General features: G+C 39.9%; 1 protein-coding gene across 1 annotated transcript; it reads right to left on the minus strand.

Moving 5' to 3' along the window:
• Positions 1–2,020: 2,020 nt before the first annotated feature.
• Positions 2,021–9,084, minus strand: LOC140934508 (uncharacterized). Its single transcript, XM_073384119.1, has 3 exons — positions 8,628–9,084; positions 4,057–4,469; positions 2,021–3,896 (listed from the first exon to the last, which is right to left on the minus strand). The coding sequence occupies exons 1-3, from the start codon at positions 9,082–9,084 to the stop codon at positions 2,988–2,990; spliced, it is 1,779 nt and encodes a 592-aa protein (XP_073240220.1). The 3' UTR covers positions 2,021–2,987.
• Positions 9,085–14,414: the final 5,330 nt, after the last annotated feature.

Genomic DNA, 14,414 nt, shown 5'->3' on the forward strand with positions numbered 1-14,414 from the left:
TGCTATCAAGAGTCTTCTGTTATTCATGGCTGGTTTATTTATTGAATTTTTGGTTGAGAAATGCGCCACTTTCGGATGGCATCGTTTTTGTTTTTCACCTTGCTGAATGCATAAGAGAATAATAAAGGCTCAAGCCATCCTGGTCTTAATTGATAGCTTGCAGGAGCTGCATGTCAAAATACGGTAAGCCTGAGTAATTATTGTATTAATATCTAATTTCATGAAGTCGAGCGCAATTTATGAAGCTAGTTTATGCACGTTTGTATTAATATTTGAGACACTTATCTGACCTAGTATGAGGTTTGATATAAGTTACAGAACTTTAAAAAGCCTTAGTCGATAATTCACCGCGAATGGAAAAAAAAAACTTTCCGAAGAACATTTAGTTATAATTTTGGCTGCAGAAAGAAAGCTTTGAGCGATTTTCTTGTCGCGAGTTCATCTTTGAAAACAGCAAACACCGGGAAGCCGGCGGCTTAAAACAAAAACTTAATTAATCGGTATTTGATTCTTAGAGACACTTAAATACTCATTTGTTTTCGTGAATGAAAATTGTTGTCTCTGTAAATGTTCTAACGAATTATATGTCTTTCTTGATTGTTAGTGGTCTCAAAAGTGCAATTCTCATCGCTTTGCCGTTTGTTTTCAGTCGTTCATGGACATCACTTGCAGAAGTACTCCAAATGCAGCGCGTATCAAACGCTTTTTAAGCTTACACATCGTTATTAAACAATTAATAAAAAATAAACACAATCAATCCTTTATCATGTTGAAGCGTAACTCTTTTAAAATTTCTTTGCAAATTTGGCGCTTGTCAAAAATTAGAACCGGCTGGCCGTATAGGTGATTTTGGAAATTTTTTTAGCCGTTTCGCTAAAGGTCCACGCGTACTTTGATGGTCCAGAATAATGAATGAATGCAATTTGTCTTAAAAAATTGTGAACTACTGCATTTTGTACGAGGTCTGTAAGATAAAAACAGCGCCTCATAAAACTCTTTCTCCTCAGATGTGATGTATAAAAAGTATAAAAGGTTGGTTTGCACGCACCCAGATTTGTCGGCAAGATTTTGTAAAGTAAACTTGTTGAACGCAAGAAATTCGGCCTGATTTGTTTTCCAAGAATTTGTTTTCCATGCTTAATCTACTGTGATCAAGAACCATTATTGCTCTTAAATATGACCGAAGACTATTTTTTGGGTGTACATATAAGGCTATCAACGCGATCCAAATTTTTTTCACTCTAAAATCCCTTAACCTTTACCTCAAAAGTCACATAAATGAGCACAAGTTAACTGATTTGTGGAATAATATATAGATTTAGCCAGGGCTAAAAGCGAAGCTCACGTTAATAAATTAATAATTTAAATAAAACAATAAGCATTAATCAGTTAACTTTAAGATGCAATGAGCCCAGTAAAGGTAAGGGCACAAAAAACGACAAGCAGAATGATGGATACCATACTGCCGCCCACCCGAAAGAAATGCAGCCCCCAAATTGAGAACAGAAACAAAAGCATCTTAACTTGCCGACAATCCGAAAGGTGTAAGAGGTCACATGCACCTCCTCGACAAAAGTTAAGTTATTCCAACTAGGAAGTAGAACTGCTGCCCTTGCAAATCAGTTCAAATAGCTATGGATAAGAAGGTGTAAAGAGCTATGCCCAATACATCTAGTAAATCTTGAATTAAGAGAGACAATTTAACTGAAATTAAGACCTGGTGCCCTTGCAAATCAGTTCAAGTAGTAAAGTAGTAAAAGAAAGTGGTAAAAGTTTTTGCCTAAAAAACTAAGAAATCTTGCATTAAAATAACCTCATGAACAATGGGAACTGCTGCCCTTGCAATTCAGTTCCTAATAAGAAACCATGAAAACAAAAGAAACATCAGGCCCTTAGCCTGGAGATTGGACTATGGGGAACTGCTGCCCTTGCTAATCAGAACCCCATACTCCTTTGTATATAAGTACTGGAAAATGATAGGACTGCTGCCCTTGCTATTCAGTCCTATCACTTTCAAGTAACCCATGCACAGCCTCCCCCGCAAGCCATGCAAGAGTTACATGCAAAAGAAAAATTATTTTGAAAGTGACGGTATTCTAATATATTTAAGAAAGGCATTTGACTTCCAGCGACCCAAAGCCCTTATTTGAGCATCAGACATTCCCCGCTCTGCGGCAAATGAGGCAGCACCGATGCGGAAGCTATGACCTTTATAACGTGTGGAGTCCAGCCTACAAGCCTTTAATGAAAGAGAAAGAAGGTCCGCAAAAAATTTTCTAGAAACGGGATTGTTATCTGGATTAAGGAAAAGTGGGCCTGGTCTATTTCCTCGCCTTGCTAAATACTGTAGTAAAAATTGCACGGGACAACAAGAATTCTGGCGATGCAAAAAGATTGTAAAGGGACGCTGGTTGTAGCTGTGTTTGAAATTGCCAAAGGTAATCTTAAGAGCGACGACATAATTGGAAATATCAACCAGTTTAGAAACATGTTGAACCTGTAGTGTAAGATTGCTAGCGTCCTTCGCTGAGTTGTAGGTCATCTCACCGATTCTAAGGAAGGCAAAAAATACTGTTGTACACATGGCTCTAAACTAACAGCATTGAAACTCGGAAATAGAACGTGTAGCCGAAGACTCAATCAATTTTTGGAGAACTGGAAGGGTAATAGGCAAGCGTGCATCTAAACGATAACCAAGTTTGTTTCAACCCTTAAACATTTGAATGATGAAGAAGGCCTTCGTAGGATCTGAATAACCAAGAAATTTGTGTGAATAAGCGAGAGCAGACACATAGGAACTTACTGTTGATGGAGCATAATTTCTGTTATACATGTAAGCGATAAAAAGAGCCAGTGTATTGGGTGAGATGGGAAATTAGTTGGAAACGGACTGGAAAATTGTGTTCAAGAATTGGTAAAAAGCGTCCATGCACGACGATAAGTTGGAATAGAGGAAGGTTGGAGACTGGACGTATCAAGCATGGACACTATTGAACCCAATTCTGAGGCTGCCGATGCTGGGGAATATCTGTAGGCAAGGGGTCCATGTGGGCTGGAGCTAGATGTCTGAAAGTCTGCACCTGCAAGCGAGACAGAGCATCAGCTAGGTTATTATGAATTCCCCGAATGTGTTTGGCTTTGAAAAGAATATTGTGATGTAAACATATTGAAACAAGCTTCCGAACAAAGGCCATCAAATGTTTATCCTTGCACGTTTGTCTATTGATCACATGAACCAGGGATTCATTGTCGGTAAAAAACAATATGCACTGATTACTCATGGCTTCGCCCCAAAGGTACAGACATAAGACAACAGGATAAAACTCTAGAATTGCAATATTCTGGTATTCCCAATTAGCAGGCCATTTCCCATAGCACCAGTGGGACCCAAATATTGCACCAAAACCATGTGCACTAGAGGCATCAGTAAAAAGATTTAATTTGGAGGAATTGAGCCATAAGTCGTCCAAGAAAAAATACCTTCCATTGAAATTTAATTTAAAAAGCCATGTTTTGAGATCCTCCTTCACCTCACGATTAAGTCTACTGTAATGGTTCGGTAAACGTACACCCAATGTCAAGTCAATCAGACGTCTTAAAAAGGCTCGACCTGGTCTTATGACTGAACAAGCAAAATTTAAGAGGCCGTTGAGGGACTGCACCTCCTTTAAGGTGACCTTTTTGCGGTGGATAAAATCTGAGATCAGGGAAATACATTTTCCAATCTTATCACGAGGTAGACGAGCCTCCAAAAAAATGGAGTCTAATTCAATACCAGCAAACGATATGATAGTGGAGGGACCACAAGTCTTTTCTGGTGCTATGGGAATACCGGTAAGAGCAAAGTGACAAAAACAAATCCAGCTGTTGTTGACAGAGTTGCTCACTAGGAGCAACTAGAAGGTAATCATCAAGGATGTGTAAAATGTAATCAATTTTTAGCTTATTACGAGCAATCCATTCCACAGCTGTGCTAAACATTTCAAAAGTCAAGCAGGAAGAGGAACAACCCATTGGCATGCATCGCTCATAATAATAGAGTCCCCTCCACTGCACCCCAAGGAGACCATAATCATCAGGGTGAATGGGGATAATCGTGAATGCATTTTTAACATCTGTCTTGGCCAAAAAACAACCTGGACCAGCACTTTTACTCAATTGGATGGCCTCATCAATTGTAGCATATTTAACACTGGTATGATCTGAAGAAATGCCGACATTAACAGAGCAGCCGGTCGGAAAAGACAAATGATGGATTAAGCGAAATTCTCCCTGAACCTTCTTTGGGACTAAGCCGAGAGGTGAGATCCACAAGGGAGACAAAGGAGGGGATTGGAAAGGACCTGCTAATCTATGGGCTTCTAGCTCTTTTTGGAGCTTAGCATCAACAGCTTCTGGATTATCTAGAGCCAATATTAAATTCGTAGCTGTTCTAGATTTACGCTCACCTTGAAAGTGAACCGGAAAACCTTGAGTAAAACCAAATGACAAAAATTCAACAGTGGAAGGGGTGTAACCCTCTAGGAGAAAACCTAATCTATCAACTTTTACTGGAGTTGGGAGGCTGGGATACCGAAGGGGAGGACCGGACTTGGCGGGTCAGGGCTGAGAACTGGCAATTTTTGGTGAGCCACGAAAATTACATTTTGAAATTGGGTGTGACCCCTCACACCTGTAGCAAAGGTGCTTAAAAGTACAACTAGGAAGACACTTGCGGTCCTTATGGAATTTAAAACAATATCCTTTTGGTACAAAATCTGCCTTTCCTTTTGGTGGATGAGGTGGGTTTTGGAGTGGTCGACGAAGGGAAACTTGTGACTTAAGCCACAACTCACCATGGATTCGATCTCACGGAAGAGCGGAACGGTGTTCCTGCCTCAGAAAACGAAAATTCTTGTCGTAAAATTTCCAGTTGTGGCCCTTCCCAGCCAAGTCCTCAGTTATCTCCCCATATTCCATGAGGGCGGGGGCCTCATGAGGGAATTGTTTTGAGTAAGCCCCCACAAAAACATGAAAACTGCTTAACCATGTTTCAATTGTTGTAACCTTTTTGTGCTTAGCCAATGGTTCAAGGCAAGGAGAGGGGGTAAAATCGCTGTCTGAATTATTAAAGGTTATTTGATATTGATCGACCAACACTGGGTTGGCAAGTAGTGAACCAAAGTCTACATATTCGTCCTCCCAAATTTTTGCCCGTATTTTTTCTGATAGACTGGCATCCATAACGAGCTGCACAATCTTAGCAACCAAAAAAACCCCTCAGTATCCAGCTGAGATAGCTGAGTAAAAGTCAGCTATCTCAGCTGGATACCCAGTAGCTTGCAACATTCCCTATTCCCTTAATCTCTGATCGTATTTCGCATCTAATATGATAGAGGCGTCAATTTTCACGCAATCATGTCATCATCCTGGGGCGACAAAAAAAATTAATTAAAAATGCGATATCAAACAAAATGTCCGGAAAAAATAATTCAGTACCTTCTAAAAAGAACATTTTAAAGTCTGCGGTCGATTTCATTGCCAACGTGTTATATATCCTAGAAGCGCTCAGGCATAATAACATAATGCCAGGACTTCTACCTGGGTGAACCAGAAAGGATATAGAACAACAGCCTAATTTTTTTTTTCGGCTACGGGTCGAAACGCTAAACGTGTTATATATCCCAGAAGCGCTCAGGCATAATAACATCATGCCAGGACTTCTACCTGGGTGAACCAGAAAGGATATAGAACAACAGCCTAATTTTTTTTTTCGGCTACGGATCGAAACGCTAAACGTGTTATATATCCCAGAAGCGCTCAGGCATAATAACATCATGCCAGGACTTCTACCTGGGTGAACCAGAAAGGATATAGAACAACAGCCTAATTTCTTTTTTTCGGCTACGGATCGAAATGCTAAACGTGTTATATATCCTAGAAGCGCTCAGGCATAATAACATCATGCCAGGACTTCTACCTGGGTGAACCAGAAAGGATATAGAACAACAGCCTAATTTCTTTTTTTCGGCTACGGATCGAAATGCTAAACGTGTTATATATCCTAGAAGCGCTCAGGCATAATAACATCATGCCAGGACTTCTACCTGGGTGAACCAGAAAGGATATAGAACAACAGCCTAATTTCTTTTTTTCGGCTACGGGTCGAAATGCTAAACGTGTTATATATCCTAGAAGCGCTCAGGCATAATAACATCATGCCAGGACTTCTACCTGGGTGAACCAGAAAGGATATAGAACAACAGCCTAATTTCTTTTTTTCGGCTACGGATCGAAATGCTAAACGTGTTATATATCCTCGAAGCGCTCAGGCATAATAACATCATGCCAGGACTTCTACCTGGGTGAACCAGAAAGGATATAGAACAACAGCCTAATTTCTTTTTTTCGGCTACGGATCGAAATGCTAAACGTGTTATATATCCTAGAAGCGCTCAGGCATAATAACATCATGCCAGGACTTCTACCTGGGTGAACCAGAAAGGATATAGAACAACAGCCTAATTTCTTTTTTTCGGCTACGGATCGAAATGCTAAACGTGTTATATATCCTAGAAGCGCTCAGGCATAATAACATCATGCCAGGACTTCTACCTGGGTGAACCAGAAAGGATATAGAACAACAGCCTAATTTCTTTTTTTCGGCTACGGATCGAAATGCTAAACGTGTTATATATCCTAGAAGCGCTCAGGCATAATAACATCATGCCAGGACTTCTACCTGGGTGAACCAGAAAGGATATAGAACAACAGCCTAATTTCTTTTTTTCGGCTACGGATCGAAATGCTAAACGTGTTATATATCCTAGAAGCGCTCAGGCATAATAACATCATGCCAGGACTTCTACCTGGGTGAACCAGAAAGGATATAGAACAACAGCCTAATTTCTTTTTTTCGGCTACGGATCGAAATGCTAAACGTGTTATATATCCTAGAAGCGCTCAGGCATAATAACATCATGCCAGGACTTCTACCTGGGTGAACCAGAAAGGATATAGAACAACAGCCTAATTTCTTTTTTTCGGCTACGGATCGAAATGCTAAACGTGTTATATATCCTAGAAGCGCTCAGGCATAATAACATCATGCCAGGACTTCTACCTGGGTGAACCAGAAAGGATATAGAACAACAGCCTAATTTCTTTTTTTCGGCTACGGATCGAAATGCTAAACGTGTTATATATCCTAGAAGCGCTCAGGCATAATAACATCATGCCAGGACTTCTACCTGGGTGAACCAGAAAGGATATAGAACAACAGCCTAATTTTTTTTTCGGCTACGGGTCGAAACGCTAAACGTGTTGTATATCCCAGAAGCGCTCAGGCATGATAACATCATGCCAGGACTTCTACCTGGGTGAACCAGAAAGGATATAGAAAACTGCCTAATCATGTTTCTTTTTCGGCTACGGATCAAAATACTAAACGTGTTATATATCCTAGAAGCGCTCAGGCATAATAACATCATACCAGGACTTCTACCTGGGTGAACCAGAAAGGATATAGAACAACCGTCTGCCAAAATTTTTTTTTACGGCTACGGGTTGAAATGCTAAACGTGTTATATATCCTAGAAGCGCTCAGGCATAATAATATCATGCCAGGACTTCTACCTGGATGAACCAGAAAGGATATAGAACAACTGCCTTTTTTTTCTACGCGTCGAAGTTTTAAACGTGTTATTCTTAGAAGCGCTCAGGCTTAATGATATGCCAGGTACCCAGCGACTGATTTTAGCTTATTTTGCGGTGCGCAAGAATGGATAATTTACCCGACTTGTAAACAGATATTTCCTTCAGCCGATTGTGTCTCATGCAGGAAAATGTCATGTCTGCGTTGTTTTGTTTCTACTGAAGTTTTATCAAAGAAAGCTTAATAGGGAGATCGCAATTTATACTCTTACGAACTATAAATTAGGGCTGACCTGGAAGACGCGTTGAATTGTGCCGCCATCCTTCAAAATATAATCTGGCTGCGTTTCTGGAGACAATTTCCTCTTCCATCCAGATTTACTTGGTATATGTGTTTGCGAGAATCTTCAGACAAAGAATTGGGTATACACTGATTCGAATGGCTTGGCGATACTAAGTGCTTAAGTCTACTTACCGATTACAACATGTTTTGGAAGTATTGAGAAGCGCGCCAAACAAGGTTGTCACAGCGTTCTCGAGCGAACACGGCGCGACCTGGATTGATAAAATTACTATTACATGCAGCTATCATGCCAGTGATTTCTCCTTTCGTCGCATAGTGAATAGTTTGTGAGCACATTCTCGACTCTCGAAACATTTGTATTGCGCCGCTATAGAAGTTGCTTCTCCCGCGAACCATAGGTAGATTTCCCGCTTAACATAATGTTTGATAATTTACGCAAAAGTTGACCTCGTGAAAGTCAGCAGTGCATTAATCGACTCAAAAATAAACAGACTTCCTACAGGGTTTTGAACACGGTTTTAATTAAAGTACTTTACGAGCGCTGCGGTAGTTGACCGCAAAAGTGTTACGGTGATGGATACTCAACTGGATGATTACGTCACTTCATAGCAACCAGACGGTACGAATTTTTTAACTTCCGGAGCGCTGAGGCTCGTAGTGACTGGTAAGCTCACGGATTGAAACAACTGACCTGGCACTGGGTTGGATGCTGAAACTTGGGGGATCAGACCCGTCAAGGCAGTCGAAACATTAGCCAAGCTCTGTTGAACAACTGTGGACGCAACGTCCTCAGTATTCTGGCCAACAGGGGAACTGACTGGAACCTCTTGTAGAGTTGATAGTGCCTCAGGAGACGGATTACTGGAAACCTCAGCAGGAGATAAACGACGAGAAACCCCATCCGCAACTCGGGTTATTAGGGTCTCCATAAACTGTGGGGATAACATGGGTTGCACAGACTCATTTGAATGGGTAGGGACAGCAGGATCGGATTCTACTGGGATAGCTTCAACTTGTGGGGATCGTTTTGACGTGGCAGGAACAGCCCGAACCGCTGTACTGCTGGCTTGGACACTAGCTCGAGGGCTGCTACTTTTCGTGGGAGCAGTTGAGGTAGATGTACGGCGACTGGACTTGGCTTTTGGCATGATAACAATCTGCAACCTAAAAAGAGAAAAGGAAACCCGGCATACAGAAAGACTCACATTAATCTAGATGAGATCAAAAGGGGAAAGTGGGCAAGAAAATTTAAAAACACCCTGGCGGGCACAAAAACCATGTCAAGACACAAAGTCGACGCGTTGGTTGACCCTTGATGCCAGAAAAGAAAAACAAAGCTAGCATAACTACATATGACAAGCCAGAAGCCAGCATAACTACATATGCCTGGCCATAAAAGAACAAAGCTAGGATAACTACATATCACTAGCCACAAGCCAGCATAACTACATATGCGTGGCTATGAAATTAATAAAGCTAGGATAACTACATACCGCTAGCCGAAAGCCAGCATAACTACATGTGACTGGCCGAAAATAACAGTACAAACAAGAAATTAAAAATAAAAGATCAAACATATCCCAATAACAACAACTTTGCAAATAAAGAAGGTTGAATTCTTCATGAAATACATAAAAGGCCAATAAAAAGGCCAAGAATAAGAACCAAAAATCATTTCGAAGAATATTATCACACGTGACTAAAAACCCTTGTAAAAACAATGAGTCAATACTTCTGAAGAAGACCGGCAGCTTTGAGGACGGCGCCTGGATAACTGCGGTAAAGTAAATACTGAACGGATGGATTCAAGTGAACCCTGTCCGCTAACTAGAAATCTTTATGGGGATTATTGAACTCAGGATGACGCCAACAAAAAACATTGGGTAAATCAGCCAGAACAACATTAACATATTGGTTCAGAACCGTTGCGTTACGCCAAAACGACATGGCATGTGGGGAGAAGATGCCACGTGGGATGACATAACAGACGCCGATCGCGCGAACTGAAAAATCGCTCTGAAAAAGACGCACCAGATGTTCGATAGCAGAGCCGACCTTCCCTGGTGGAAGTTTCGAAAGATCGTTAGTGCCTATTTCTAAAATAGCAATATCTGGAGCGAGATCCCTGACCACGTGAAGGTCATTCGCTTGTAGCGTCTGCACAGTTCGTCCGCCAAGGCCATGCAAACGAACCGAGGCAGTCCCTAAAAGATTGAAATCGCAAGACGCTCGGGAATCAAAACCCTAATGTAAGTCGCGTTTAAGCCTTTTTACGAAAGAATAGCCTAGAATGAGTGCGGTTGGAACAACTTCAGACATGGCCGCAGCGCCAAGCAAAGGAAGGATCGGCTGAAAATCCACACTGCGAGTAAAGCAAACCGGAATACGCAACGATGGGGCGAACTGAAATCGCACCAAGATCAATATCAAAAGAAACTTATCTCAGTAGAATTTAAGCGTAACGATGGGCGATCAGAAAACACACAGTACTGAAACAAACGTGTTCACCAAAGAAAGCAGGAATAAATGGCAGCTTAAAAGTAATGTAACAAGTCATGAACGTGACACAAGTTAGTGGGGGTTCAATAAAATGAGATCTCCCATACCCCTGCCCCGTGACCGCCACGTGCCTTTTGGTATTACATAATCATTGGTACATAACATATTTCATGCGAGACTACCATTTATATGCTTATATTAAGCAACCAAAGGCCAGGGAGAAAACCATAAAAATTCTATTTGTCAGACAAATAATCTCTATGTACACCGAAAAATAGCAATCTTCTTCGATCTCAGTAGATTAGGCCTAGAAAACAAATTCTTCCCAAACAAAGAAGTTGAACTCAGTTACCCACCTACACTGCCTTTATTTGATAAGGTTAATTTGTAGTCTCTCCAACAACTCCGTTGGAGAGACTATAGAGATAACTGGTTATCCCCGAAACGTAATTTTAGGCAACACACGAGAGTCCTCGGTTGCAGCCAATTTACACGTTGAATTCCTCTGTCTAAAAGGAAGGCCAAAATAAAAAAAAATCAGGCCGGTCTTTTTGTTTTAATTTTTAATTTTCTAATTTGTATACACGTACACGTTTTAACGAGAACTTTAGTGCTCCTGGGTGTTACGTGTCTAAATAAAGGATTTGATTTGATTTGATTTTTGTGATTCGAAAAAGATTTGTGTTCGACAGACTTACTTTACAAGTAAATCTTGGCGACAAATCTGGTGGTGTGTAAACCGGCCTTTTAAGGTGACTCGACCCAGTTTTTTTGGGGGGGTACCATCCTACTTTAAAGCTCTCTGGTATCCCCACCTTTACTTTTATCGTAAGTCTAACACATAGAATGGATAACATATAGATCAATCTACAATATAACATAAAATTTTGGCGATCGGAGTAAATGTCACGTGGTTATAATGCCACGCCCCTTTGAGATCTGAGTGGAAAATCTGCTGTTGCCGCCATTTTTCCGTGAAAATCTCTCGGCTGCACATTGTGCGCATTAGTGCCTTGCACTGAACAGAGCTTCACCAAAATCGCAAAGACCCAATTCCAGAAATTCAGCGGTTTCCAAATTTAGGTCATAATTTATAGGAAAATGATAAGCAAACTTTACACGATTATATCTAATAAACTATGAGACTTATCCCTTTATTTTGGGGATCGTTATAACAGATGGGTCCTTGCAAGTCAGCAAAAAGCTTTAGGGCCTTGTAAATGCGCGCGATTTTGAGCAAAGCAAACATATAGAAATTATAATTTTAGCTATTTGTTGACATTTGTCAGCGTTCAAGAGTCCTTCTCACAAAAAAAGCATTTTCTTAAAATTCGTAGTTTTTTTCCTTCCAAAGTTTTCAGGGCCACAATTGATTAACTAACTACCAGGATTCTGAATTTCATGGTCATTGAAAAACTGTGACATTATCTTCTATAAGCCCAAACTTGAGTAAACATTGAAGATTTTTAGCGTTTTGGCTGAGTTTGTGCTTTGGGAATTGTCTATTGTTGTTCAGCACTCTTGTTCTTCATTCTTCATTGTCTATTGTTGTTCAGCATTCTTGTTCAGCACGCGTGCAATGACTGCGCTTGGCTGACTTCCGAATGCTCACCGAGATATGATAATTTTGGTACAGTGAGACAGGCCATCGCGTGATACATAGAGGTTTAACTCACAATTTGTAATCAATTCTCGTGCTTCTTGTGCCTTTGCAAAAAAATCAAGAAGTGCTACACACTAAATCTATTTAGTATTAAAAAATATCATTTTTTCATAGGCTTAATGCAAGCCAATAATTAAACCAACTCGTGACGGGAATCCCTTCTATTTTCTCATACTAAATTATAAATGACAGACTAGAAACAGGGTGTCCCAAAAGTTCGTTCCTCTACTTTATAAGTCTGTAACGCAGTGCAACTGGATTTGATCAGCACATAATATAAAACCAAAGTTGTGACTTTTAATCTAATTTAATATTTCATACTTCTTGTGCCATCTTTTCACTCGAAATTCGATTTGTGTAATTTCGCGCCAAAGGTGCGCTGTGCGAGTAAATTTTCCGTCCATATATTTTTTGCATTTTGTAGCCCGGAGTGCTCGAACTCCTAACTTGTTTTGCGTGAATATCCTGAAAGATAAACCCTCTCAACGAAAAAAACACTCAGCTACGTGCGAGCAGAAGCAGGTATTTCTATTTACTGGTTTTTCAGTTAAAGAAATTCCTAAAACAGTGGAAAAATCCGAATGTTGGGTGGTAAGTTGGTCACAGAAAAATAAAGGTTTTACAGACAAGAAACGAGGGGGAAGGGGGAAGGCCATGTACAAAACAGGAAACCCAACGAGGTAGCTCTTACAACAGTTAGCAAGTTAAGTCTGAAGCAGGTTCATGAAGCAAAGTTTGGAGACCCCTTATATTTATCCCTCTGTGGAAGGTCAATAATAGTGGCCATGTTGTGGTTCAATTTTTTCCTTGGTTTAAATTTTATTTTTCCTTTGTTTTGGGGTATGGTAATGTATGATAATGAGTTTGAACCAAAGGAAAGTAAAATTTCAACCAAGAAGAAAACTGAACCACAACAGCCATAATGTTAACTTGGATTACAGTGACATGAATTACTTGTTTGGCATGTGCCCTGGAAGCAGTCATGTGGCATTTCTTATTAGAGAAGTGTACATTTTTTGTACATCTAGTATCAGTGCCAGCATCCAGGGAACAACAACTTTGAATCCATCTACTTGTCATCACTTTGGTTTGTGATTTTCCCACTATAATCGGAATTTATGTTGTTCTTTGGGTTTCAAATTTATTTTTCTTTGTTTCCAGCTCATTATCATACATTAACATACACAAAAACAAAAGAAAAGAAAATCTAAACCAATGATAAAATGGTAACACAACATATATTTCAGTCTCAGTTAATGAGTGATCTAGTTCATCTACACTGGATTCTGGTAGAAAACTTTCAATGTTTATTACTAAAAACGTGAGTGTCTCACAGGACCTCATGGAGCTCAGGGAAATGCAGGGCGCTGAAGATTTCAGTTGAGGACACAAATTAGTCATTGAATGTCTTTAATATTTTTATTGTGTGCTTATTGCTTAGCACAGATTCATTAGCCCTATATTTATGAATCTATTTTGAAAGGATTTCTGACTGCGTATAATTTGTCATTTGTATGGCATTGTTCCATCAACAATATTCACCATGTATGAAAGGTGGTAGGGATTGATGCAAATTTTAAACTTAAAAAAAAAAGGGAAAATGTGAAGAGAGACTTTGGTCAGATAAAAAAAGAAAGAAAAAATAGCAAAGCTAGAATTTGGTGGATTTGATCCAAGTACCTCTAGCTTGCAACGGTCTAGAGTTCTAACTGCTAGGCCATAAAGGCTGCATGTATGCCTCTCCTTTGCCTGTGTGTGATCCCCAAGCTTGATAGAGTCTTAGCACCTTCGATTCGTGAGGGTTTAAATTTAAGCAGGGTTCCTTTTGAATGGTTTTAGTTTGAATAGATGGTTTTTACAATAATCACAGCAATAAAAAATGACCTCTAGGCAGAATATGACCTCTAGGCAGACAAATACAAGTGCAACTTTTGAAGCAATTTTTTTGGTTTTCATGGGTTTACATTAAGACATGTAAGAATTTAGTGCTGCAATATTTAAAACTTTTGTTTATTTTCCTCAGTGCTGTTGATAGTGATGATGATGATGAAGATGATGAGGATGAAAGTCTCAGCCGGAGCCTGTTTGAAAAAAAGAAGAAAAGCCAAAAATGTTCTAAGAATAAAAGTGGAAGGAAGGCCAAATGGAGTCAAAGTCTATTAGGGGATTTGGTGGACATTGTAATATCTAATGATTATTACAGGAATAAATTGATACTTACCAACACTAAAAACCAGAAAAATGGAGAAATATACAAAAAGGTTCTGGTCGAACTTAAGGAAAGGGCTGCTGTGAGAAATGAAGAAGTTCCATTTG

The sequence above is a fragment of the Porites lutea genome, chromosome 4 (assembly GCF_958299795.1).
Source record: "Porites lutea chromosome 4, jaPorLute2.1, whole genome shotgun sequence".
In the NCBI taxonomy this organism is placed as follows: domain Eukaryota; kingdom Metazoa; phylum Cnidaria; class Anthozoa; order Scleractinia; family Poritidae; genus Porites; species Porites lutea.